Below are 25,041 nucleotides of genomic sequence, written 5' to 3'. Positions count from 1 at the left end.
TATATTTAGTACTGAGGGCAATATCACTCTTAGTAATGAGTCTTTTCTCAGCCTGGATGGTTTTGGTCTATCACCGGGAGCGTTGAGGTAATAACAAATTCTGGCAGGCAACTCTTTTTTTCACTCTTGACTAATCAAACATATCCATTTAACACATGCACCGCGGTCTTCAGAGCACCATAGATCTCCTCAATCAGTAAACCACAGCCCTATAAGTCTTACGGTGTCAGCCGGCAGAATCATCAATTTACTTTATATACACATATTCAGCACATACATTAATGATTTTCCATGAAGGTTTGGCACACACAAATCTGTACAACCAATAAATGCGCATACGATTTGAGAACATCAGGTTATTATTCATTACCCATCATGACTGTAATAAGGCATACTGAACATAGTGCTTCTGCTAAAGGTATTGTATGGGAGCAATTAAGACCACCTTCGAATGGATTCCTGTTAAAATGTCTTAACTCAGACATGGAGCTCCAGTAGGTCTACTTAAAAAATTTCTTATTCCTCCCCACCAGTTAAGCATCAAGAGTCTGATAAGAAGAAAATTAAAAGTAGAAAAAAGGGAGCAATCGACTGCCCTTTATTAAGACTCTCTCTCTCTATTCCCTCTGGCAGTGTCTGATGGTTCAACATTCCCAACTCCTCCTGTCTAATTGGAAAAACCATGTTTTTTACAGCACTCACTGCTTGGAACACTGTAATGTTTTTCACTGTAATGGAGCACATAATTCCCTGAGGCTGCGTGGATGGTTATAAGGTTGCATTGCATTAACTGCTGCATATATCATTTGTAGAAAGTCTTCTCCCTGCTCAATGAATTGAAGCAGTATTTCTATGTTGTATTTAAAGTGTCTGGACAGGTTAAGAGATCATTCACACAGTTAATAGTATTTGCACACCACATTAAATGTTGTAATATCTTTAACATTGAGAATATCTACTAATATTTAATATCACTGAAGGGATAATTAGTGATATAAAAATGACATTTTAAGACTAAACACTCTAAATGAACCTATATGCTGGGTTGTTTTAACTTATTGATGGGTCAAATATAAACATTTACAGGGAAATACTTAACCCAACAGATCGGTTTGTCACTTTTTGGCCAAAAGCTGGTTTTAAAATAACCCAGCATTTTATTATTATTGAGTGTAGTACAGTGGCGGCCGGTGACTTCTTTTTTCCAGGGCACTCGATTGCGAAGTTCGTAATTTCAAAATGTGTTTGGCGCGTCGAGTGAACCTATGTGCATCACGTGTCTTGTCAAAATAAGTGCCTGCTGCAGATGCGTCTAAAGGGTTTATGATAACAGAGACACTCGCGTTTGCAGATACTCGCATAATCTCATGCGTTATCAGTGTTTTATTGTTATGGGAGTGTCTTGTGTGTATTTTGTGAATGCAAGTTTTATCATAAATGGTTTTGACGTGTGTGCAGTATACACTTATTTTGACAAAACACGTGATGCACAAGGTTCACGACGCAAGAAACACATGACACTCCGAACATATATTTTGTTGCGCCCCTCAGATGAGCAGTCATGAGCCGTCACTGGTGTAGTAGAAGCACACAATTGACAGTACCCATTGACTATAATATTTGTTTTTCCTACTATGGAAGTCAATGTGTGCGCCATAATCGTATGCTTATCATCAATTATCAAAATATCTAGTTTTGTGTTCAACAGAAACAATATGAGGGTGAATAAACATTGACAAAATTTTCATTTTTTTGGGTGAACTATCCCTTTAAAGTCAACAAAAGGGGTTTTTATATTGTACGGTAACAGCAAAACATCCAAGCAACCCCACTCCCCCACAAAAAAAACAAGGACCACTGCTCTCTTTAAAGCGAATCAGTTTATTTGGTTTACAAAAATGTCTGTATACAGTATGTCATTTTCTCCCGGTATAAACTAATGTGTGACTCAACTAGATGTATTTACAGCGCAAGCAATCATACCAACAAATAAACATGAAAAGACGACCACATGTACTACTCACTACTGGCAGCCACTAAGGTTGAAGAGGTAGCTTCCACTGTTAGACAACGCATCCCATTTTTGATTAGATTAGTCCTATAAAAATAATTTACAACATACAGACATGTCTAATAGTCATACACACGTACAGTACAGAGCGCACACACATACACGCACACATGCATAGACACATAATGATTTGGAATTCTGTCAGTTCTATTAGCTATGACCTGCAAGGCTTCTTTAAACTTGTCTGTTGATGCCAGAGCTTATACTGTATGACTGGCATTATGGCATCCACTTTGCAAACACGAGAAGACTCGAGTAAAGTGTTGACATTCTGTATTAAAGGCAATCAAACACATTTCCTTTCACCTGAACTCTTGAACAAACGTGGACCAAGGTGTAGAAGAGGAATCGTGATGATAAAAGTCACTCTTTATGCCTGAACACAAAGACACACTTTGGTCTCCTTTTCACTTTAACATAGAGTACAGATGATTTATTCAAATGAATGCTACTGTTTGGTGTAAAGTGTAGAGAAAAATGGCTTTTCGTAAGGACAGCTTAAGATTTTCGCTTAAGATTTCGATCAGCTTTTGTTTTTTTCTTAAAGGAAATATTTTACTATGTTCTTACCTCACCTTAGATGAATTAACACATACCTATCTTTTTTCAATGCGTGCACTTTTAATCTGTGTTAGCATTAAGCCTAGCTCCATTCATTCCTATTGCTCCAAACAGGGATGAATTTAAAAGCCACCAAACACTTCTATGTTTTCCCTATTTAAAGAATGTTACATGAGTAGTTACACTAGTAAGTATGGTGGCACAAAATAAAACTTTTGTTTGGAGCCATATGAATGAATGGGGCTAGGCTAAATGCTAACACTTTCACGAAGCACAGTACAAAGATTAAAAGTATAGGTATGTATTAATTCATCTAAGTTGAGGTAAGAACATAGTAAAATATTGAAAAACAGTGGTGTTTTCCTTTAAGACAGCTGATCCTATATCACTGATCCACGAAAATAAAAACCTTAATTTTTCTCTCTACCCAGTGTACAAAATACATATAAAAATAATCTAGCTTTTTCAGATCAGGAAAAGTAGCGAAAAGAAAAAGTGTAATTTGCCATTCATTCATCAAAGTGTTAAAAATAAATTAGTAGAAAATTACTTGTGATTTAAGAAAGAGCTCTGGTCAAAACATCCATTGTCAATGAAGAATATAAATTAAAGGTGATTTCTTTCCATAACAGCTAATAGCAGAGTATTGGTGTGGCATGGCTGACTTACTCTGTCTGGCAGCTGAAAGAGAGGACTGATTTTACGATCGCTTTCAAAATAAACGTAAAAGGAAGGAATGTTTTTCAAATCTGACAGCGACCATTAACTTAAAACGAGAACACAAGACATTGTGTACACAAATGGTTCTAGATTACATTCTCATTGCCATACTGGAACTCCAGCATGAGGAACATTGCTACATAAAATGGGATCCCCTGCCATAATCTGAATTTATGATGAAGGAATAACAATCAACATTCCTAAAAACATTGATAAAGTCTTATGTCACATATATCCCTGCTTTATAATAAAAAGGACAGATGTTAAAAGAAAAAAAATTGTTATCGTCCCAAAACGACCAACAGACATATTTTATTCTCTACCAAACTAAGAGGCAGGCACTGGGAGATAAGATCACCGTCTGTCAATCAGCCTTGGATGCCAGTGCAACCGAATTTGGCTGAAGGGGACAGAAAAACGAAAACAAGTGTTGCTGTTTGCTGACAACATTTGGCTCAGAGCGTTTTTCTGTATTGTCAGATTCCCTTTTCATGGATTAAGGATTCAATCTATACTCACAAACACACTCTCCCACACGCACACACAACTGTGAAAAGAGAGAAAGTGCTACTGGTCTGTTTGTGTCTTCATGGCTCTGTAGCCACGTGTACAGCCCCTCCTAGTTCTCTGTCCTTTCAGAGGCAGTGACACTCCACACCCTGGAGGACTCTGTGAGCAAGTGAGTGTGTGAGCGTTCGAGGCTTGGATGCTCAGTCTGTCGTGCGGGGCATGTTGTAAGAGTAGTGTACTAAAGGCAGGCCGCGGCTCTGACAGAAACAGGCCCGTCCGCACGCCTGCACCTGCTCCGAACTGTCCGACACGAAGGAATCGCCTTCGTCTCCGTATTCTGACTGGGCGGAAAGCGTCCCGGTGTCAGGCCAGTACCCCTCCGAGCTCAGGCACTGTGGTGCGTTTGCCATCAGGGCGGGGCAGCTGTGAGACTTCACTAAATGTCTACAGGCTGACGAAGAAGAGGAAGTAGATGAGGAAGATGTTCTGATGTGGAGGGCGGCATCACAGTGTTCGCACATTCCCCCGGTGTCGCCGTGGAGATTTGTGTACATTCCGCAGTCGTAACCCATATCGCCGGACAACCCCTCGCCGTCGTCGGATCCGGCCGAGCCCCCTCCTACCGTTCCTTTGGTAACCCCTTTACCGACCCGCCTGACGCAACCGCCCCCCCTTCCCCGCCCCCTAAGACGAAGCCAGTCATATCGAAAGGAGGGGCTGAAGCATACGTACAGCACCGGGTTCAGGCAGGCAGAAAGAGGAAAGAATATAAGTGTCACCGATTTGGCCATCTCTGGTCCGCCCACCGCATTACTGGTCCCGGCCAGCAGGGGAGCAAATGAGAAAGCCGCCACTGGACAGAAGAAGATGCAGTTGGTGAAGATGAGCCAGGCTATATGCCGCACAGACCCAGCCTGCTCAGGGTCAGCCAGCTGGGCCCGACCAAGCCTGCAGTAGAGTCGTGTATAGACCACTGCGCTCAGCAAGTAGGCAAGTGTATTCATCAACACCAGCGCTACCGTGAACCCCAGGCCTGGGCCGGGACCTCCAGAAAACGGTAGGCAGAGGGGAGAGCCCATAGCTGATCCATGATACAGACTGAGGCAGGCGGCTGCAACGGATACCAATCCCAGCAAGAGCGCGGCGATACCGAATCTCCTTCGTCCTTCCCTCCTCTCACCGCTGGACCTCAAAGCCCCCGCCTTCCCCATCAGAGTCCTCACGGCCAAGCAGCGCTCCACGGCAGCTAAAGTCAGCAGCAACACGGCCCACTCGGAGGAAAACACAGCGAGGAAGCCCACCATCTGACATCCTGCACCTGTTTCCCACCACACCCCGTATTCTGCAAAGGACCCCCAGGTGGCAGCATCCAGGAGCGTCAGCGATGCCACATAAACTCCTGTAAGCAAGTTCGCAGAGGCCAGGAGAGCAACCAGGAGGTGGGCTGGGGAGAGACGGGAGGTGCGTGAAGAAAAGGTGGCTACGAGGACCAGGCAGTTGAAGAGCAGAGCCACCAGGCAGATAAACCACACGGTCAGTCTGATCATCCAGCTACCCAACAAGTGTTGACAGGGTTTAAATGCCCCTGAAGGATAAAAACAAACCAAGAAAAAAATGCTTAGGAAGTTAATTCAATATTTTAGGCACAACGCTAATTACATAATGTTCTCTGACTGAAACAAAATAAGACAGAAACAAATGAGACTGTATTTACCCGGGGAGGGTGAGCACTGCATAACCAGAGGAATCCTTTCCATCTCTTCCTCACCACCTAACACATATAGATATATATATGCATGTCAACTACTGTATGTGAAACATTACACCATGCACAAACACGCACACACAGCCAAACCACCTCATTCAATCACACGCAGCCACACCATAACACGATCTTACCAGACACAACACATCAACATCAAGCGACGAGCTATTTTTCTGCACACAGTAAAAGCAAAACGGCTGCATGATGCATCAAAACCACAGCCAATCAATTCAAAGCGTGGCCAAGTTCTCCATTTTACGCTCATCAGCTGTGCAGCTATTCTAAATGTTAACAAACAACACATCTAGTGGTTTGTATCTATACCAATTCCGTAATAATTAGATTTATTTTCTTTTTGATAACCTTGAGTAACTTGAAAGATTATGAAATATTAAAAGTTCTCAACTTTCATAATCAATCTCTCTTTGGCTCATCCATGTTTGATGTTTAATGCACACTAGGAGCAGGGTTTTGGTCTGATGAGATCTCACTATGTGAAGGAGACAATGCCGAAATAGAAACCACACAAGCGAGAATACATAGGGTTGGTGGTTGTTACAGCTGGTTAGGCCAGACGCTAAGCATTTATCGCTTGCCACTTTGTTGTGTTGTGCCTAGTCAGGAAGCATGCTGAGCTCATCACAGTAAAAATTACTGAGCAAAGTCATACCGAATGCTTTTCTCCTCTCATCATCCTCAGCAGGGTTGATTACACTGTCACACGCTACAAAAGCACAACACTGGTAGGCATAGGGAACCGTTATAGACCTGCGGAAACAGAGTCAAAATGACTGAATCGAAACAGATAGCGATACAGGAAAGCAAGTCTTACTTGATTGAGTTATTAAAAATGGTTATTTATGAAGGTTTCCATCAGAGAACACGCCAAGGTCTCTCGAATTTCTTGAGAACAATTTAAGTGTGAAGGAGGGGGGGTCATGCCATTATTCATACAAACTAAACTGGGACACGAGAGCAACCGCAAGGACCCATAATCAGTCACGGCTCATAAGTAAAGCTGTGAAGAGCCATACCTGAGCTTAGGCAGACTCTTAGCCATCAGGCCGTTCCTCAGTTCCACGTTTCCATTCAGTTTGAGCTGGTTCAGTGCACTCAGTCCTGCTGTGGGAACGCTGGCTAGGGAGTTCAGACTTAGATCTCTAATGACACAATGGAAAAAAGCCAATTATATGCACATACACACACACAAGCAAGCAAGCAAGCCCCGTATGGCTTTGTTGTCTCATATGAGGTGCTCAAACTGCACCTAAATACTTCATTAATTTAAACGCGATTAAACAGCAAATAACTATGTATGAGTTTAAACACATGCAATCACATTCAAATATATACGTATTTTTCTAAATGGATGTTAATTCATGTATTTGATGCATGCGCTACAGTGTTGTTAGACTGAAGACTCACAGGTTGGTGAGAGCGCTGAGTGAAAGAAATGCATCTCTGTGGATGAACTTGATCTGGTTTCTGCTCAGGTCTCTGTAGATTGGTAAAACAAACACATAGACAGGCTAAACATACTGTATACTGTACAGATGGCTCTGGGTAAAGATGCACAATTTAGGGCAAGTCTCAGATGAGTGCAACAGCTTTAAACCATGGAGAGAACAGGAAAACATGGCATATAATGTATTACTGTATGGAACAGTGAATTACAGTGATTTGACCATGGGTAAGGGGTGTTGCTGTGCCCTTAAAGGGATAGTTCACCCAAAAATGAAAAGCTGTTTGCTTACCATCATTTTTCAAAATAAGGGATGCACCGAAAGGAAAATTCTTGGCCGAAGCCGAATAAAGTTAAAAAAAAAGATATTTTTCATTTACCTAATTATTTTGCCAGTTTTCTCACCATTGCACAAGTTACATTTTTAGAATGTCCTTTTTACTATATTTATTTCACATTATTTAACAGTGAAATTTACAGCAATCATTATAGGGCCTTTTTACATCTGGTCACTTCATATTTATCCGAATTGTTAAAACGGTTCCATTTACATTCGACCACATGAGGCTTAGCTAAAGGTATATTAATAAGATCTTCTTTTCTCAGGCAAAATGCAAATAACCTATTTATTACTATGCCTTAAGAAACTTGCAACAATGCTTTTATAGCACTGAATATTGAGCGGTGGATGTGCGCCTGTGTGCACGGTCAAGCACGAGCAAAGGGAGAGAGAGAGACGGCAGCAATATTGACAGGAGATGACAAAGCGGTCTATTGTTAATAAACGTTTTATTTCTCGTTTAATATAAGCGTGTTTGTCATTGTAGGACATGTTTTTAATGAAGTTTTTATTACATACTGCTGACGCTCTTTGTTGTTCTATGACATGAGATGAAGAGCTAAAGTCTCTTGTTCTTTGTGCTTGTGCATTCAGCAGAAAAATACCTATTTCCGCCACCGTGTCTTCCTCATACGCTGCATGTTGTTCAGGATGTCTTGATTTTAAATGATAAATGAAACCAGTAGTGTTGTATGTTTTTGCATCTTTCTCAGACACTTTAAAATGCTTTTACCAATATGTTTGCTGCATTTGCGCATATCTCACTCTGCAGTGGTTAATTTGTTCGCGTCATCATTGTGCGGTAAAATATATTCTGCCATTTCACTTGTTTGGTTGCCGAACATTCGGTGCATCCCTAATCAAAATATCTTCTTTTGTGATCATCACAAAAAAGAGATTCATACAGGTTTAGAACAAGATGAAGATGAGAAAATTACGACAAAATTTTCATTTTTATGTGAACTATTCCTTTAAAACCTTCTTAACCATTACAATTGCCTTAGCTTATGGCTTGTATAAAACATCTAAAACACCTTTCGAAAACTTTTTCAAAAAGCAATTATTCTAAAAATACTTTGTAAATGATTTTTAGAAGTATCATTTGTTTATATTATTTGACAAAAAATGATTGCATACAAAAACAAAACTGTATAAATGTCCTTAAGGCAACCAATGTCAATAGACATTTTCGTTTCAAATCATTCTCCATTCTGGCTTTTACTTTTCACCTAATAAAATATTCTCACATCAATATTTCATGACTAATAATTTATTTAGTAAGTGCTGTAATAAGCGTTTTGTATTAAGCAGGCTAACGTACATTAATGTGGTCAATATTTAACAAAAATTACTTTCAAGGTCATACAAAACCATTCGGTCTAGGTTTATTTTATGATTATGACTGGCTGTCTATGACAGTGACTAAATGTAAATGTGATACTTACAGCACTCTAAGGCTGGTCATGCCCTGAAAGGTGCCTCTGTCTATCTGCTCAATCTGGTTATGCTGAAGACTTCTGCAAAAGCACATAATAAACAAAAACAATTATCAACCTACGCACAATACATTCGAACTGAATCATGTCTGAACATCAAAAAAAGATCGCATGGCCCTGCAACTCACATGTCTTGCAGTCTAATGCAGCCCTGGAAGGATGGCAAGTCTTGGATTTCATTATAGGACAGATCTCTGTTGGAGAACACAGAACATGCTGAGGAACAAAGCTTATGAGGAACAGATGAAGTTTAGACAGGAACTAGAGGATCTGTGATGTGTTAAAGCAGTCAGTCTTCTGTCGCGCTCTCCTTTGGGAGGTCATTAGACATCACTTTAAAACTTCCCCCCGCAGCTGTGCCTCTGTTGGGCCACGGGCCTGCGATGTGGATGATGTCTGACTGACACACCCTGTGTTTGCGCGTGATGGTGTGCACGAAGCGAAAGGAAACTGTTTGGTTGTGACTGACATGTCAAGTGTATGTTTGTAGCCTGACTGACAGCTCAGCCTTGAAGGCTTTTCTGTGACCGTGTGAGCGTTCTGAGTGACAGCTAACCTTTGTGTGTTTAGGGACTTGTGACTGATGTTTAATTACGGACAGCTTGAGGCTGGCACATCACTGGGTGCTCATGGCCATGTGACTGACATGTGTTGGGAACTATTATGTCACCGTTTGATAGGTTTGTGTGTGATTACAAAGTAGCGCTTGGTTAAGTAAATTCTGACTGTAGTAGACATAAGTGGAACTGTATTGTAAGGGTTTAATGTTGTTTTTACGTTGAGGTGTAACTTACAGTGTACGTAATACCGTCAGGTCCTCACACAGGTCTGCTGGTATGCTCCTGATTTTAGTTCCTGTTAAAGTCCTGGAAAAATATCACAAAGTGTCAATTTTATATATAAGCTATTTTGCAATTGACTGTAATTTCAGGATGTGCTGTTGTTTCACAAACTGTTCATCAATGATTGATTTATGATTTGATTATAACTGACACTGTACTTTGTGTTCATGCTGTATGTGAACTCACAGGCTCTCTAGATTTACTGTTCCAGTCAGGCTGGGGAAATTCTGCATCATACTGGCACCACGCAGCATTCTGAAATACATGACATAACACAAATCTCTGTCATCATTTCCTTGACCAACTTCACTTTTATCTTTTAATAGTTTAACAGAATGAGCTTTCATACAATGGGGACACTCAAGCTACAAAATAGCATTTTGTTTATAATACCAGGGTTTCCATTCTAAACCAGATGTCAAATTCCATGACTTTTCCTTTGACTTTTACTGACTAAAAAGCTGAATTTCCATGACCTAGAATTTAAGGAAGAGTAGCCATGTTTCCATCACCATGATTTTATTCAATTATCACATCAAAAACAAGTGATGGAAACCCCAAATTTCAATTAAAAATTCACAACAAAGTTTTTAAGCTTACTTGAGGTGGTTTTTGATTTATGCGAAAAGGAGTAAATGCAAATAATGGGAGATGGAAACGCATTCACCAAATTAATTTGCCGACTTAGCGAACATTAAACCCATGGGACTGACTAGCTGTTTACTCTGTCATTGTTTTTACCATATATAGGTCTCGACATCATCGCAATGGTTTTTTTTTTATCTTCGCCCGCTTCTATTCGGAATGCACAGCATTGCACTACAAGTCCCATCAAGCACTGCAGGCGCGCTGCACCGTAAACATTGAGAGACCTCAACAGCGGTGACCCAGCGCAATGTCATGATTCCAGTGAGATAACAAACGGTTATAGCAGCATATTACTTATATCAAAAATTTGTTAATTTGCCAGTGGCCAGTCAGCCAGAAAAAGACAAAAAAGCAAAGTTGTCTATGAAAGCAGGACAACTCATTTCCCAAAAGAAAAACATAAGTTGTAATGTTATACTCTTTCCTTATGACTCTTAAAAATAAAGAAAATAACATGTTTCCTGATAAGGAAATACTCTCTGGATGAATGCTTGTTGGGAATTGTGCTCATGGTGCTTTTTTATCTTCATGCGTGATGACACCCTTATATTATGTTCCGGGGCAATTTGACCCGTTTTGATTTTTCAGCTGTCGGATAAACCAGTTAACCTGTGATTTTATTCTTGAAATTTTCTGACTTTTTCTCATTTATGGCCATGAACATGCATGCAAAGTTTAGACATGCTGATATTTTTTGAAGTGTACCAAAATAATTTTGTAACGATTTTGAGGTTCGCGGGTCAATTTGACCCGCATTTTGTTTTGCTCCAAAGCAACTGCATAGACCTAAATTAAATATATATTTTTAGTGTTTGTTGTTATATTGGTGTTTTACTATCCTGAAATGGGGGTAAAAATGCTTCTCCTCACTATTTTGAGTACTGAAAAAGACTTTTACAGACACAGATGGTAAAAGTGAGCTATAATTTCTATTTACAATGTATATGAAATACTACTTAAGTTTCAGTTTTCTTCCAGAAATTTTGTCACTTTTTCTCATTTAGGGCCATGAACATGCATTGCAAAGTTAGGATACACTGATGTGTTTTAAAGTTTTTTTTAGCACAAATAATGATTTTTGGTACGATTTTGATGTTCGCGGGTCAATTTGACCCATATTTGTTTGTTCCAAGGCAACTGTATAAACACAAATGAAATACATTTATTGCGTATAATTTGGTGTTTTACTACCCTGGAAAGGGAAAAGTGAGCTTTTCCTCACTATTTTCAGTACTGATAAAGACTTCCTCAGACACAGAAAAGTAAATGTGAACTATCATTTCTATTTTCAATGTATATGAAATACTATGTAAAGCAGATGAATTCAGACCCACAGTAAATCCAGATGTGAATACAGGTGATGCCAGCTGTGCCCCACAAAACATGACACCAAAATAAGCATAATTTGTGTAAAATGGAAGAGGTCAGAAAGCACATGCTTGATGTGTGCACATCATCTAAACAGTGATTTCTTGAATTTGTACAATGAGCCTCAAGAACAAAAGATGAGCCTGTTTAGAAAAAGAAAAGCTTAATCTCATTTCACAGCAATATTAAATTGTTCATTTAGGATGTCTTAAACACAGATATGTTAAAAAAAACATGTTGAATTAAAATTTAAAATGTTAAATGTTGCAACAGTTTTTGTGCAACATTTGTTAAAACAAACATTTTAAAAATTGTGGTTAAATGCATTTTTTTAAATCTTACTTTTTAATTTAAAGTGTTTATAATGTGTGACAAAGACTGATACTAAAATGGTTCTGTTCATACCTAATCCCTTCTTGTTTTTCATAATGTGATATTTACGGAATTGCATTGAATCCAATGCGGGTCAATTTGACCCGCTCCATCAAAATCGTCACAAAAATCGAACACAATACAAGGGTTAAAGTCTCCGACAAAGTCTGTGGTCCCATGTACCAACTGCCCATTTAAAGACCCATTTAGGCTCTAAGAAGTCACAGTGTGTTGTATGTAATAGAATAACACATAAAAATACACTGGGCTTATGTTAACCCAAGATCTTGAGTTTAAGCAAAACCCATAAAAAAACATTGACTTGGGACCATGGAAACGGAAGTGCTAGAATGCTAACTCGCTTCCGGGGTTTGCCTACAAAAAAACGTCATCCCTGTGGCACTCATTTTAGTCCCTTCCCGCTCATCAACCAGCAATCACTTAAAGCAACTTTATGTCAAGCAAACGTTCAGGTTGGCCTACAAAAATATGTCATCCCTGCGGTACGCTATCACAATACACAAAGCGTGTAAAACAACCCAATAAAATATTTTTATAGAAAAATTACATTTTGATAAATTCCATGATGTAAATATAAATTTCCCTGACTTTCAATGTCTGGAATAGACCTTTTAAAATAAAATTCCATGATATTCCAGAAATTCCATGACCTGTGGGAAGGTCACTGTGTAATACATACCGTTAAAATGTATGATATTCGCTGATAATCGCTGATAATCTCTGTTTTCTCGTACATCTCCTAATCAGCATATTTAAATAGGGCATGGCACATTTGATTGACACATTAATGGTGTTAAGCATGAATGATGTCAAACCTATAGCAATGCTATATTTAAATCTGAATACGAGCATATGGTTTTTAAGGCTCAGAATGGAGTTCATAAGACATATTAACAACGTTTATGATACTTTCAGAGCTTTAATGCATTTAATGCCGTCCTTTGTCCCCATTATCTTACATTGTATGGAAAACAATAAAAAACGTTCAATTTTAGCTGAACTATTCCTTTAAGGTGTAATAACATGCTGGAGGTAAACACAGCACTGTAAGTGACTGACATATTAAAGCTCAGTAATTAGCTTAGTTCAAGAACATAATGGTTTTGCTTACAAAGAGTGCAGGTCTGACAGGTTTTGGAAAGCAGTAGTTCCCACGAAGGAGAGTGGGTTGTCGAATAGATGGCTGTGGAGACACAGAAACAATAGATCGGATGTTGTTAGCCAATAGAAAATTCCAAGATATTCATGTGTGTGTGTTCAATGATGAGGGAGGGTCAACGTTTGCCTACATTGTACGTAGCAGTGGATTCCTACGAAAGGCTCCCTCGGGTATGGATCCAATGTTATTGCTGTGAAATCCACTGGCAAACAGGGAGGAAAGAAAATTATTTGGAAATCGGCAAGCTAAAAATCATTAAGTAGCTCGGTGAGATAAGCAACCTGAAGTATTCTCCCTCAGGTTTTAACGCTGGCTTACATTACTGGTCACATCAAACAGTTCTACATCTCAACACTAGATGGCCTCTTGGTACAAGTGAAAATTTTAAATTCACTGCATATGAATGGAAAAGCTCTGTGTCTGGATTACAAGACACAATGGTGAGAAAAGGACCCATACCTGTTAGTGACTTGTAGAAAGACTCCAAATCAGTTTGTAACTTGCATGTTTAGAAATTCCCATTTTAAAACAATGATTCACATCAATAACTAACCCCAAAATAAATGGCCGAAGGGGAAACTGTTGCAGTGACTATAAATGAGCGCATGTGCGTGTTAGTAGCTACTCACAGTTCTTTCAGCTTTGGAAGGTTCTGAATGGCCTCTGGGAAGGTCTTCAGATTGTTAAAGTTTAGATCCCTAAAAGGACACAGAGTAGACAAAATGTATTCATATTAGGCTAAAACGTCCCTTGTGTGAGCTTAGCTACACCCGAGCAAAACCACTTTACTTCCCTTAATACAACAAAATGTTATTGTCCTTGGTTATTTCTTTATACCAGAATAAAGTTTCATTCCTAAGGGGCCCATCTCTGTTTTATAACTCCACTTTTAAACAAAAACTGTTTTGCCAAATCAAACTATTTTAAATCTGTTAACCATAATCATTAAATCTATTTAGAAATCTCAGGAAGGACAGCTGATTTGCTGGTTTATTGTTTGCCTCAACCGCCACACGATACAGATTGGCATTATAATACCCCTCTACCCAAATGCCCCTGTCCCGCTCTCCTCCCCAGGGGCACAGGACGTTGGCGTGCCCTCATCCTGTCCTAATTATGGTCGGAGTAAGTAAATAAAGTAGAGTCAGTGATGGCTATCTGCCTTCCCCTTCCCCTCGTCTCTTCCTCCCTGACGCGGTGGATGCTTGCTAAACGAACTGTGGTAAGTGGAGAGAGAGAATGAAGGCAATAAGGTAAAGCCAAGGGTCCTAAAAAGACTCTTTGTTCGTTATCGGTATACTGTAAATGCTGATTAACTGAGTTCAAGCGAATCGGTAATGACCCATTACAGTTGCCTGACTCAATAAAGGCTGATCCCTACTCGAATTATAATACTTAAAGCATATGGTGTATCAGTGCCTGAATCCAATAAACCTTAATAGTACAGACATTCAATCCATTAACTTTAAACAACTGTGTCAAAGAGGGACTGAGTCGAGTTTATATAGAGCTAACTGTGATACTCTAACGGCTCTGGAAAAACATCACGGTTGAAAATGGAGCAAAATAAGACAGACATTCCAGTTCTGGGATTAAACATCAAAACTTTGGGGGTCTTTTGCCCATGCAAATTTTTAGTTGAAGTGTGCAATTTTATGTTTTATACTGTACCAGTTTTTAAATACATTACAGTGCTCCTAGGACTTGCAGAAGGGGGCGCTAGTGCAGCACATCAAACACTGTGCACAGAATCACCACTGTACTTGTGCCCACAAAGAATTGATTCAGAGTAGGAAAGTTTCCACATTATCTCGTAATTTACTATTTAACAGGCATGAAATGAGCTAAAGATTGCTAAAACAAATGCAAGACTCATGCTATTGATGTTAGATCCACTGCATCAGTTGTAAATGTACCGTTACATTCTGTTTAATGACAGGAAGTGTGATTTTACATGTGTATACGTGTGAAGGAAAACTCACAATGTCTCTAGATTGTCGAGCCCATTAAAGCAGTTCTTCCCGATATCCTGGATCCGATTATTGTGTAGATGCCTGAATGACATGGAGAAATACGAATACATATCACTTTAAATAAAATCATGCATGCTGTTCTTGCATGTGCAAATATAATCATTTTAATAAGCAAAAAGATAGCATGCATTTGTGATCCATCTGAATGTTTTGGCTAGCTTTTGAGTGAGTTCATGACTACATGCAACAACAATACAATTGTGGATTACAGTGAATACATCCGACGATCACAATCTATTCAGAACTAATCCGACCAATGCATTACTTTTAAGATGACACAGGATGTCTATTTTTCCGAAATGTTCCAGTCACTGAAAGATGCACTTCAACGGCAGAACACCAATGCAAACAGTTTGTATCTCTGAACGGATAACTCATCAGCCGCCCGCATGAGCACTTTGCCGCACAGGTTTGTGTGTTTGTTCAGCCTACTTAACAGATTAATTGGCCTCTACTCCTTAAACAAATATTTTCCAGCAGCAGGAATGTAATTGGTAAATCAGACCCACGGAGAAGCTTCCAAAAGAGAGGCTTATAGCCTCTGTGTGACTTTGCAAGACACAAGGGTCTATTTTGCTTCCCGTTTTCCTTCTCCAAAATCCTCCATCCACACCACTGTTTACCTGTGTGTGTACTTAACCATGTGCAAGTTTATATGCATGACGGTTTTATGAGCACGCAAGGACCGCAGTTAGTGTAGCGCATTGATCGATTTAACTGATGTGTGGTAAAAAGCAACAGGGTGGGGTACGTTTATCAGTGATGAATTCCTCTAGTGTGTGTAACCTCATTTACTCGAGTTCGGAACAGCACGGAATTTTGCTATAAAACTTGTCCGGTATGGCACTCACAACACGACCAAGCTGGAGAGGTTGGCGAAGGCGTTGTCTGGTATCCGTGCGATCCGGTTGAGGGCCAGCGTCAGGGCCTGCAGGTTGCTCTGGTGCTGCAGGGGGCCGACGGGGACCTCGGTCAGGCTGTTGTCATCCAGCCAAAGATGCCTGAGCTGTTGGAGACCCTCAAAACTGTCCTCAGGCACAGACGTAATGTGGTTAGCGTCCAAGCGCCTGCGGAGAAAATAGGACGAGATTGACTAAACATGCGTGAGCTGCATGATGACGTGTTACAGAGCGTAGACAGACAAGTGAGAGATTGAACTGAAAACGCTTTTCCTTATCAAAACACAACCTTCAACATGCACGCCACGAGGAAGTGAGCGCATAATAGTGGGGTGTCAAGTAGGCGCTAAAACATCAGTTAGCACTCAGACTCCAAGCACAGTGCTGGTAAAGAAACACAAGCATTTTCCATGATCTCACTACACTGGCCTCTCTTTTCAAACAGCCCAGGTGGGAGCCCTGGATTCACTCAGGGGCCCCTTCACTGGGATTAGGAGAAAATGGGACTACACTTTGCAGGCCCCCGGAGGGCTCGTGACCGAGGCAAACAGTGCTGTGTCAAATACTGTAGATGCTTCAGAGATCTGACTCAGTATCTATATATTTCTCAACCAATGGGTGTTTGTCTGAGAGAGACACGTGATGATAAACCAAGGGAGGTAAAGGGATAGGTCACCCAAAAATTATGTTATTATGTACTCACCCTCATGTGAGTTTTTTTATTCTGTTGAACACAAAAGATGATATTTTAATCATTGATGGTTAGCAAACAGTTGACATAGTATTTGTTTATCCTACTATAATAGTTAATGGGTCCTGTCAAGTGTGTGCTTACCATTATTTATTATTATCTTATTGTGTGTTCAACACAATAAAGAAACTCATTCAGGTTGAGGGTGAGTAAATGATGACAGAATTTTTTTATCACTTTAACAAAGATTTTTAGTTTGGTCAGTTCCTATAGGTCAAAAGACTATAGCATAACATATATGCTGTATGGGCTACTTGTACATTTCTGGAGCTTGACAGTCTGATTGTTGTATGTAAAAAAAGCAATAAAAACTTTTTATGTTTGACAGAAGAGTTTCTAACAAGTTTGTAAAGATGTAAGCATAAATAAATGGCATCTGTTATTCTTTTTAATAGAGTTAAGACACTGAGATCTAAAATGAGACACTGATTTCTTACAACAGGAGCCAATCAGAAGGAGGAAGGGTTTGATGGGTAATAATGGTGGGGTGGTGACTTCCTGTTTATGAATGGCTGACAGGCTATTCTCCTCTCCCCTTCCCCAGAAAATTATACAATTAAAAACAAAAAAATAAAGTGGGCAAAAACATACACAGACTATGTTCCAAAATCTAGTGAACTGTATTGCGGTCTACTAACTTCATAGGAGCCTCATACGCAATTACAATTTGTGAATAATGTTGCTACAAACTGATGATACATTTTTGCTATCAAAAGCACAAATCCATAACACACACACACACATATTGTGTAAAACAGAATATTTGAAGAGTTTGGTTCCAAAACTCAATAAACACCATTTTTAAAAATAAAATAAATCAGTATTGTATCAGGTCAGTATTAATAAGTAAATTCTTTATTTTACGCAAAATCTGATATCCGCCGTGTTATTCCGTCATCTTTTCTCCCTAGTTTCCCAAAACGCAATAAACGCCAGTCCTCCCTCTCTGCAGAATGCAATAAATCCGCTCAACCAATCACAGCGCACCATACCACACATTGTAAAGAACAATAGCGGTGCTTTGAATACACACGTTTAGTTTTCCTCATCTACTCTGTACTTCATGATCAACAAACAAAAACCAAATAATAATTTTGATGGCATTGATAAACCTGTGGTGGTGGGGAAGCCATCAAAATCAAACAATTTATGTGAGAGGCACTCGGGAGATGGAAAAATGCCGTCAGTTGTTTGTTTTCACACGACAGCATCAAGCTTCTGTTATGCCCAGGGGATCTTATGAAATACTTTCCCTTTTTTTACTCGAAGTCAATGAAAATCGAGCAGAACCAAAACATTTTACAGCTGATGATCACTGTAAAAAAGTTCATTGACGACATCCCAAGGATGACAACAGTGATGACAGTGTTCTTAATATGACAAAGTAAGTGTTTTGATTAATGCCATTAATGTTTATTTTTTTATCAGTGTATACCACTAGTCAACTAAATGAATATAACATGGCAAAGATGAATTCACATTTATATATTGATTCAATAGATTTATAGCATTTTGAAAAAAATATATATTTTTTTTTATAATAAATCTTTGAAAATCTAATTAAGGATTTGAATTTGTAATGTTTTTATAACCTAGAGATGCTATGTGAAAGTTTGTAACAGAAAATAGTGGTTTTCAACTTTCTTGGTATAGAAAACACATTTTTACCGAAAATAGTCAAAATGGATTTATTGCGTTTTGAAAGCAAACTCTTTTTATAGTACTCACTTTGTCATCTTTTTTTTGCACTGACTTTGCCACAATGAATTATGGGATTGACTTTATCCATTAAAAATTAAAAAAATGTAATTACAGGACCACCCTTATGATGTCTATATATTGTAGGCAGCTTGCTAGGTTTAGGAACAGTAACACACACTGAAACAACAAGGCAGGGAGCTTATGCATGCCTGTGTAATGAAACGATATGGCTCTAGCAAATGAAAATATAAACACAGCTCATATTTGTTCACAATAGACCTGCCTGGGAGAGTATATATAAAGTTTACTTTGAGCTTAGCCTCACTTTTTAAATAAACTTTAACCAACCTGTTCTCCTAACGCTTTATGGGAAAGGAGAACTGAAGACCGCAAATTCTCTAACGCACCAATAGCGAGTGAAAACAAGTTTTCTGCATGTGTATACAGTTCTCCTGTTTTTGTGCGATTCTTCAGGAGAACTTCAGCACTGCGAGGCATTTGTGAACTAAACTGAGAGATCATCTGAAGTGACGTGTGCTTTGGAAATGAACTCTGGCTCACTTGCGGCTTTGGAACGACTCGGAACGTCTAATTTCCAGCTAGACACGGAGCAGTCTACACAAACATCAACCTCACACAATAGGTATGACGTGGGGACAGTGAAGGAGAAGTCAACTTTACTGAATGAAAAGACTGAATGACATGACATGGCGCTCGCAGTTTCATAGAGTTTTATTCAAAAAGGGAGGAAATTGTGAATTGACTCTATTCAGGAGTCGACTCAGGTGGCTCTGATCTAGGGAGATATGATCTGTGCGTGCCGCTTGTTTTCAGTGTGCAGATCTGGGCATGCCCACATCAGCCACTGCCAAAGTTGAGCTCACACTTCCAAAGACATATAGATCATATAGTGCAGGCAGAGACTGACATTCAAATGACAAATGCTTGGGTGGCACAGAAGACAGGGAGAGAGAGAGAGAGAGAGAGAGAGACTCTTAAAAAGATATAAATTTTAGATGCAAAACTTGGCCATGAGGGCCGCTGTAATGTTAAACGCATTAGCAGCTCAGAGTATGTTAAGATTTATTACTTTATAAGCAAATTATAAAACAAACCAAATAATAGCTTTAACTCTCAAGGAAGACTGAAAGATTACTGTTGATGATAAATAATGGCTCTCTGGTCTCTTAACTGGCAAACCACAGAATTGACTTTGAGGTTAGAAGTCACAGATTTTTAACCAGATCATTGCATATTATGTCACAAAGGTGGCTACTTAAAATTATAGCTGAACATAAGATTAAAATTGTGGTTTTGGATATACTACTCTAAGATGCAGGCATATTTCCAGTGTGGATCCGAAGTATCAACAAACTCTTTAACCAAACCCTTAACTCCTAAAGAGGCCATCAAGCATTTGTGCTAAGAAGGTCTAGTGTTTTCTACAGGCTTTGTCTCATTCTTTCCCTCTGCAGAAATGTCACTGTAATTAGGAAGTGGAGTTTTTTTTGGGAGCCTGATTAACACAGCAGAGGAACCTGTGCAGGGAGCCTGTGGAGTGAACACTTTCCCAGAGGAATGCCCTCTCTCCCTCTCTCTCTTAGGCTTGCTTACTTCATGTCTCCCTATCCTTTTTCTCTTCCTTTTCTTTCATCCAAGGCTTCTATTCTGACTATATCTCACTCTTTCTCTCATCATCTATGTTGAGGGGCAGAAGGCAAGTTGATTGACAGGTCATTCTCTGAGGCTTTATCCAAAAGCAGGTGGACTTGGCCAAAACACATTACTTCAGCACCACAGGGAAATAGAAAGGAAAAACACACGACATGAGGAGGGGAGAGAGAAAGAGAGAGATCTGGATAGGTGATAATGGTTGAGAGCTGCTTTTTTAAACATGCATTGTCCCACAGCAGGAACAGCAACTGGTCAAAGACTTATCAACACAAAGACTCTGGAAAAAAAACACTGTAAATCATTTGATCATCATTTGATTTTGGTTCATTCACACTGTCAATGATTCTTCTGAATCTGTGCATGCTTTCACACATATCCTGTAAAGACAAGTGTATTGTATTTCATGTGTATACCTGATGTGTATTGTATTTGTAATCGTGTTCTTGGTGGATTTTGTCCGCAGGGTCTTAAGTTTGCTTATTATCTGCAATTTCTTTGCATTTATTTTCATGAACTATAGTGCATGACGTGCTGTTATATTATGCTAGCAAACGATCTTAGCTTAAGCGTGGATAGTGGATAGAGCTTCCTGATCTGTGCTTCATTCCAGTTTGCAGAATTTTTTTGTTTTGAATGTTGATCTGCAGTTAAAACCCCTGTGTCAAAGAGATGAACGATAAGTTCTTGTTGCGATGACACATGAATCCCCACTACGGCAATGTTTTTGCCTTTAGTTCACACAGGACACGTTCTGTAAATTATATGGCAAAGTTACCAGCTCCGCTTTACAGGGGCAATGCCAGAAACAATAATGGGATGTGTTCCAGGTCACACAGAAGGGACACAATTTTATGGGACTTTTCTGGGATCAACTTACTGTGTGAAAAAGGTTATTGAGATGCAACAAAGGACACAGCACACGCATAGGATCATCAGTGGCGGTTCTAGCCTTTGTGGTGCCCTGGGCAAACCCCACCGCCACATATTTACAAATAATTATTTCAAACAAACGATAACTTTAACTCTTTCTTTGCCATTGACGAGTTAACTCATCAATTAAGAAAAAAACGCTTCCCTACTTAAGACAAGTTTTTCCGGCAATCCATATTTCCACTATTATTCATCAGGTGGTGCTTTTACCCAACTTACAGTATAAAACCTGGAAGTTTTCCCTCAGGGAAAACAGTTCAAACTCCGTGTATGTTTTGAGGATCGCTCTGAATCTGATCTCTATCAAAAGTCCTTCATAAAAATGCATTTATCTCAGCTTTTTGCTCAAGATTTGGTATTTTTGAATTGTATGTTTATATATTTTAAGGAACGTATTAAACTTTTGTGAAAATCATAAAAAATGCTGGCTCTGGATGGCAATTTTTTTTTAAACACTGGCAGGGAAAGAGTTAAACAAAAAGCACACAAAAAGACCAAACCTCCCTAACTAAACTTGTGTTTCATTTTTGTTAAATAATTATGCTACAATCCATGGTACTATTAATGCAAATTTTTAAGGATGTTTCACTTCTGTATTTCTGCAAATTTCCTATCTAAGTTATACTCATGTTCTTGTACAATTTTCTCTTCTTTTAACGGCCATTTTCATGTGAGATGGAAAGACATGTCTGGTTTAAAATGATACCTGTCATCTATCATATTAAAACTAACTAAAATAAATAACTAAATGCCTTACAGTGTCAGAAAGTATAACATTTTATTAGATTACAACAATCTTTATATGAGGATTTGCATTAATACCTTGTATTCTATGCTATATGTATTAAATATATCAAATCATTTTCCTGTTCTCTGGGGTTTTTTTTTGTTTCATGCAAAGCTGCTTTGAAAAAATGCAAAATTGTAAAATAAATAAATGTATACATTTAAATAAATGAATATAAGTACATTAAAATATGAATAGAAATTAATTAATATGTTCATGAATGAATTAACTTAATATGAAAAAAAAAATAATACTCACAAAGACTGCAGGGCATGAAGATTCTTGAGTGCTGCACTGGGAACAGTCTTCAACTGATTATTCTGAAGCATCCTGAAAAAAATATATATACATGTAATGTTAGAGTATGCAGTCTTCAAAACCACTGTGTTTACTTCTCCAGCATGCACCTGTGTGTTAGCACATTACATAGCATATACATCATCTTTATTCCTCACAAGCTCCCAAAAAAATCCCATAATACGCTTTAATATTGATAGAATATGTCTCTGTGTGTATTTGAGTGTGTGTGTGTCTTTTTGAAACTAATCTGAGTACATATCTTGCTTCCTCTCTACACTATCAGCTCTCTTTGGCGTCACTCAAATGGCACAGGCCGCGAGGGCAATTTTTCTTGCTCCGTGCCAGGCCACAGCATTTACAACTACACACACACACGCACACAAACACGTTTCTGAAAACCAGTATAGTCACATACAAACAAACTCAGCCAAAAGACATTGACAAACACATGGCCACAGTAAATTAAAACTCCCAAATCATCTCCAGCATCTTCACTTCGAAAGCCCTTGGCCTTTAGTCCAAACTCAGTTTCCCTAACTTATTCCCAACCTCACAGACGATCTCTGGATGAGCCTGTGTAAGAGCGCCACGGGGACGAGGACAGGAAGAGGGAATATAAGCTTTATGTAAAACGTGGCTGAAGGGACCAGACAGCTGATAAGCTGCATTTGAATTGGCTCACAAACACCTGAAGACCTTAACCCGAGTCACAGGAGAGAGAGAGAGAGAGAGAGAGAGAGAGAGAGAGAGAGAGAGAGAGAGAGAGAGAGAGAGAGAGAGAGAGAGAGAGAGAGAGAGAGAGAGAGAGAGAGAGAGAGAGAGAGAGAGAGAGAGAATAATACATCATAATAAAAAGTGCTCCATCAGACTCTGACAGACTTGTAGATCCAGTAGCAGCCAAATTTTTGTTAGTTACACAACACACCACGTCAAAACTCAACAAAATGCGCAGCAGGATCTACTGCTCTCTCCCTGCGATTGACAAGAATTCCTCACTAGGTAAATAATTAAGCCTGTTTAAAATAGAGGTGGTTGTGTGTGCGTGTGTTTGTGTTTGTGTGTGTTTGTAGTACTTACAGGACTTTAAGCTGATGGAGGCCAGACAGAGCCTCTGGGTGGATAAAAGCAAGGTCATTACCAGCTAAACGTCTACAAAGAAAGAAAAAGAGAGTTACCTAAATTCAGTTAGGTTGCAAAAAGCCTTGATGTATTGTGATGGGGAGCTGGGAAAAGAGGATTGAAAAGCTTTGAGTGGAAAGCATCTCAAAAAACATTGTGAAAGAGACACTTCTGACATCAAATTTGGATTCAATGAGCATTTGGAGCCATTGCAAAATCCCAATATTCACACTTTTATGACCACACACCTCACAGTACAGCAATGCATCAGCCTGAAAACTTTTCACAACCTACTAGGATTGTGGCGACAATCAGGCATATCGCCAATAGCGGTGGCTTGTTTGCCAACTATCTTGTTTGATTATGCTATAATAATTATTATCATCATAGTTTCACATTAACACTCCTGCATAACCTGCACTTGCGACACCATTACTTGAGTGAGCTTGTAATGGGCTTGCGCTCTGATGTTTCCTTGCACCTGAGCTTATAAAGCGCGCTAGAGAAATGGTTATGCACGCAGGGGTTTAAAACCAGTGAGTGAGTTGTTCGTTTACTGGCATGCAAGTTATTTACAGTGCGCCATCGATGACGCGCTTGGATTAATTGCATCATGTTTAAGATTGTTGCGGTCAAATTTTTTTACATTATTGTTTATACATATAACTACTTAATTTAATAAAAAATTGTGTCTTTTATAACTGCTGTTGCTTTTAAAAAACAATATACATCCCAAACCATGAGCTATTTGCAGGCTTAGGATTTTTGCTTTAAAGAGTAAACCCTAAAACAACTTTTTTTAGTTAATGATCTGTAAGAATGGGGCTTTATTACTAGTGCTGTTCATTGATTTGAGTAACTTTTTTGACATTTGGGTATAAAGTGTTTCAATGCTAGACTATATGGTGTAAAAACGTCTGAGTACTGCCCTCTTCAGGTTGAACCATGGCTACTGCAGTTGAGTTTTTCTATTGGATGTTGTGGTACTGCGTGACGTAAGCGGTACGACCCTATGTAAGCAGGTTCAAGCTCACCACGCCCTTGTTACGATCTTACCACACTCTTGGTACAAGCTCAGTTCGTCCCCTCTATCTCCGTTCGGATCTGCCAACTTTTCTTGCATTTTTCAAATATTGCCTGTGGGTGGAGTCAGGCTCTGACCAGGGGTTTAGTTACACTTTAAGTGTATATTTTGAAAATTAGCGTTTTTAATGGTGCCTGTTCGCAGTCTGATAGTACAATATGTACTGTACAGTAGCTGATATGTGCCGTGCTGACAGTAGTGTGGACGATAAGCATTATGATAACTCGTCTCTGCAGGCTCTCTGTCTTATTGGCCAGCACAAATACCTCAAAAGTGTCAGAATGTGTTGGCTTCATTGTCAAGTTGATTATACAGACATAATCTTAATTTTAGGCTGGACAACACCCACAACACCTTCTATTCACAGAGTGTCAAGGACACATTACAAGTGCTTATTACACACATCTTCATGAAATACTTGATTCTTA

General features: G+C 39.1%; 1 protein-coding gene across 1 annotated transcript in view; it reads right to left on the bottom strand.

Annotated features, from left to right (window-relative positions):
- Positions 1-1,861: 1,861 nt before the first annotated feature.
- lgr4 (leucine-rich repeat containing G protein-coupled receptor 4) overlaps positions 1,862-25,041 on the bottom strand; it is a 53,740-nt gene continuing 30,560 nt past the window's right edge. Inside the window, exons 4-19 of the mRNA XM_065267857.2 lie at positions 23,488-23,559; positions 22,369-22,440; positions 16,220-16,435; positions 15,318-15,389; positions 13,965-14,033; positions 13,466-13,537; positions 13,288-13,359; positions 9,954-10,022; positions 9,720-9,791; positions 9,054-9,119; positions 8,875-8,946; positions 7,053-7,124; positions 6,662-6,787; positions 6,298-6,395; positions 5,577-5,633; positions 1,862-5,447 (exon numbers count right to left, since the gene is read on the bottom strand). Of these exons, the coding sequence (XP_065123929.1) occupies positions 4,063-5,447; positions 5,577-5,633; positions 6,298-6,395; positions 6,662-6,787; positions 7,053-7,124; positions 8,875-8,946; positions 9,054-9,119; positions 9,720-9,791; positions 9,954-10,022; positions 13,288-13,359; positions 13,466-13,537; positions 13,965-14,033; positions 15,318-15,389; positions 16,220-16,435; positions 22,369-22,440; positions 23,488-23,559 (2,662 nt within the window). The 3' untranslated portion in view covers positions 1,862-4,062. The remainder of the gene's footprint in view (positions 5,448-5,576; positions 5,634-6,297; positions 6,396-6,661; positions 6,788-7,052; positions 7,125-8,874; positions 8,947-9,053; positions 9,120-9,719; positions 9,792-9,953; positions 10,023-13,287; positions 13,360-13,465; positions 13,538-13,964; positions 14,034-15,317; positions 15,390-16,219; positions 16,436-22,368; positions 22,441-23,487; positions 23,560-25,041) is intronic.

Source organism: Paramisgurnus dabryanus, chromosome 2 (assembly GCF_030506205.2).
Source record: "Paramisgurnus dabryanus chromosome 2, PD_genome_1.1, whole genome shotgun sequence".
Taxonomy (NCBI): Eukaryota; Metazoa; Chordata; class Actinopteri; order Cypriniformes; family Cobitidae; genus Paramisgurnus; species Paramisgurnus dabryanus.
The sequence above is the reverse complement of the archived record's forward strand: the minus strand, read 5'-3'. Positions and strand labels throughout refer to the sequence as shown.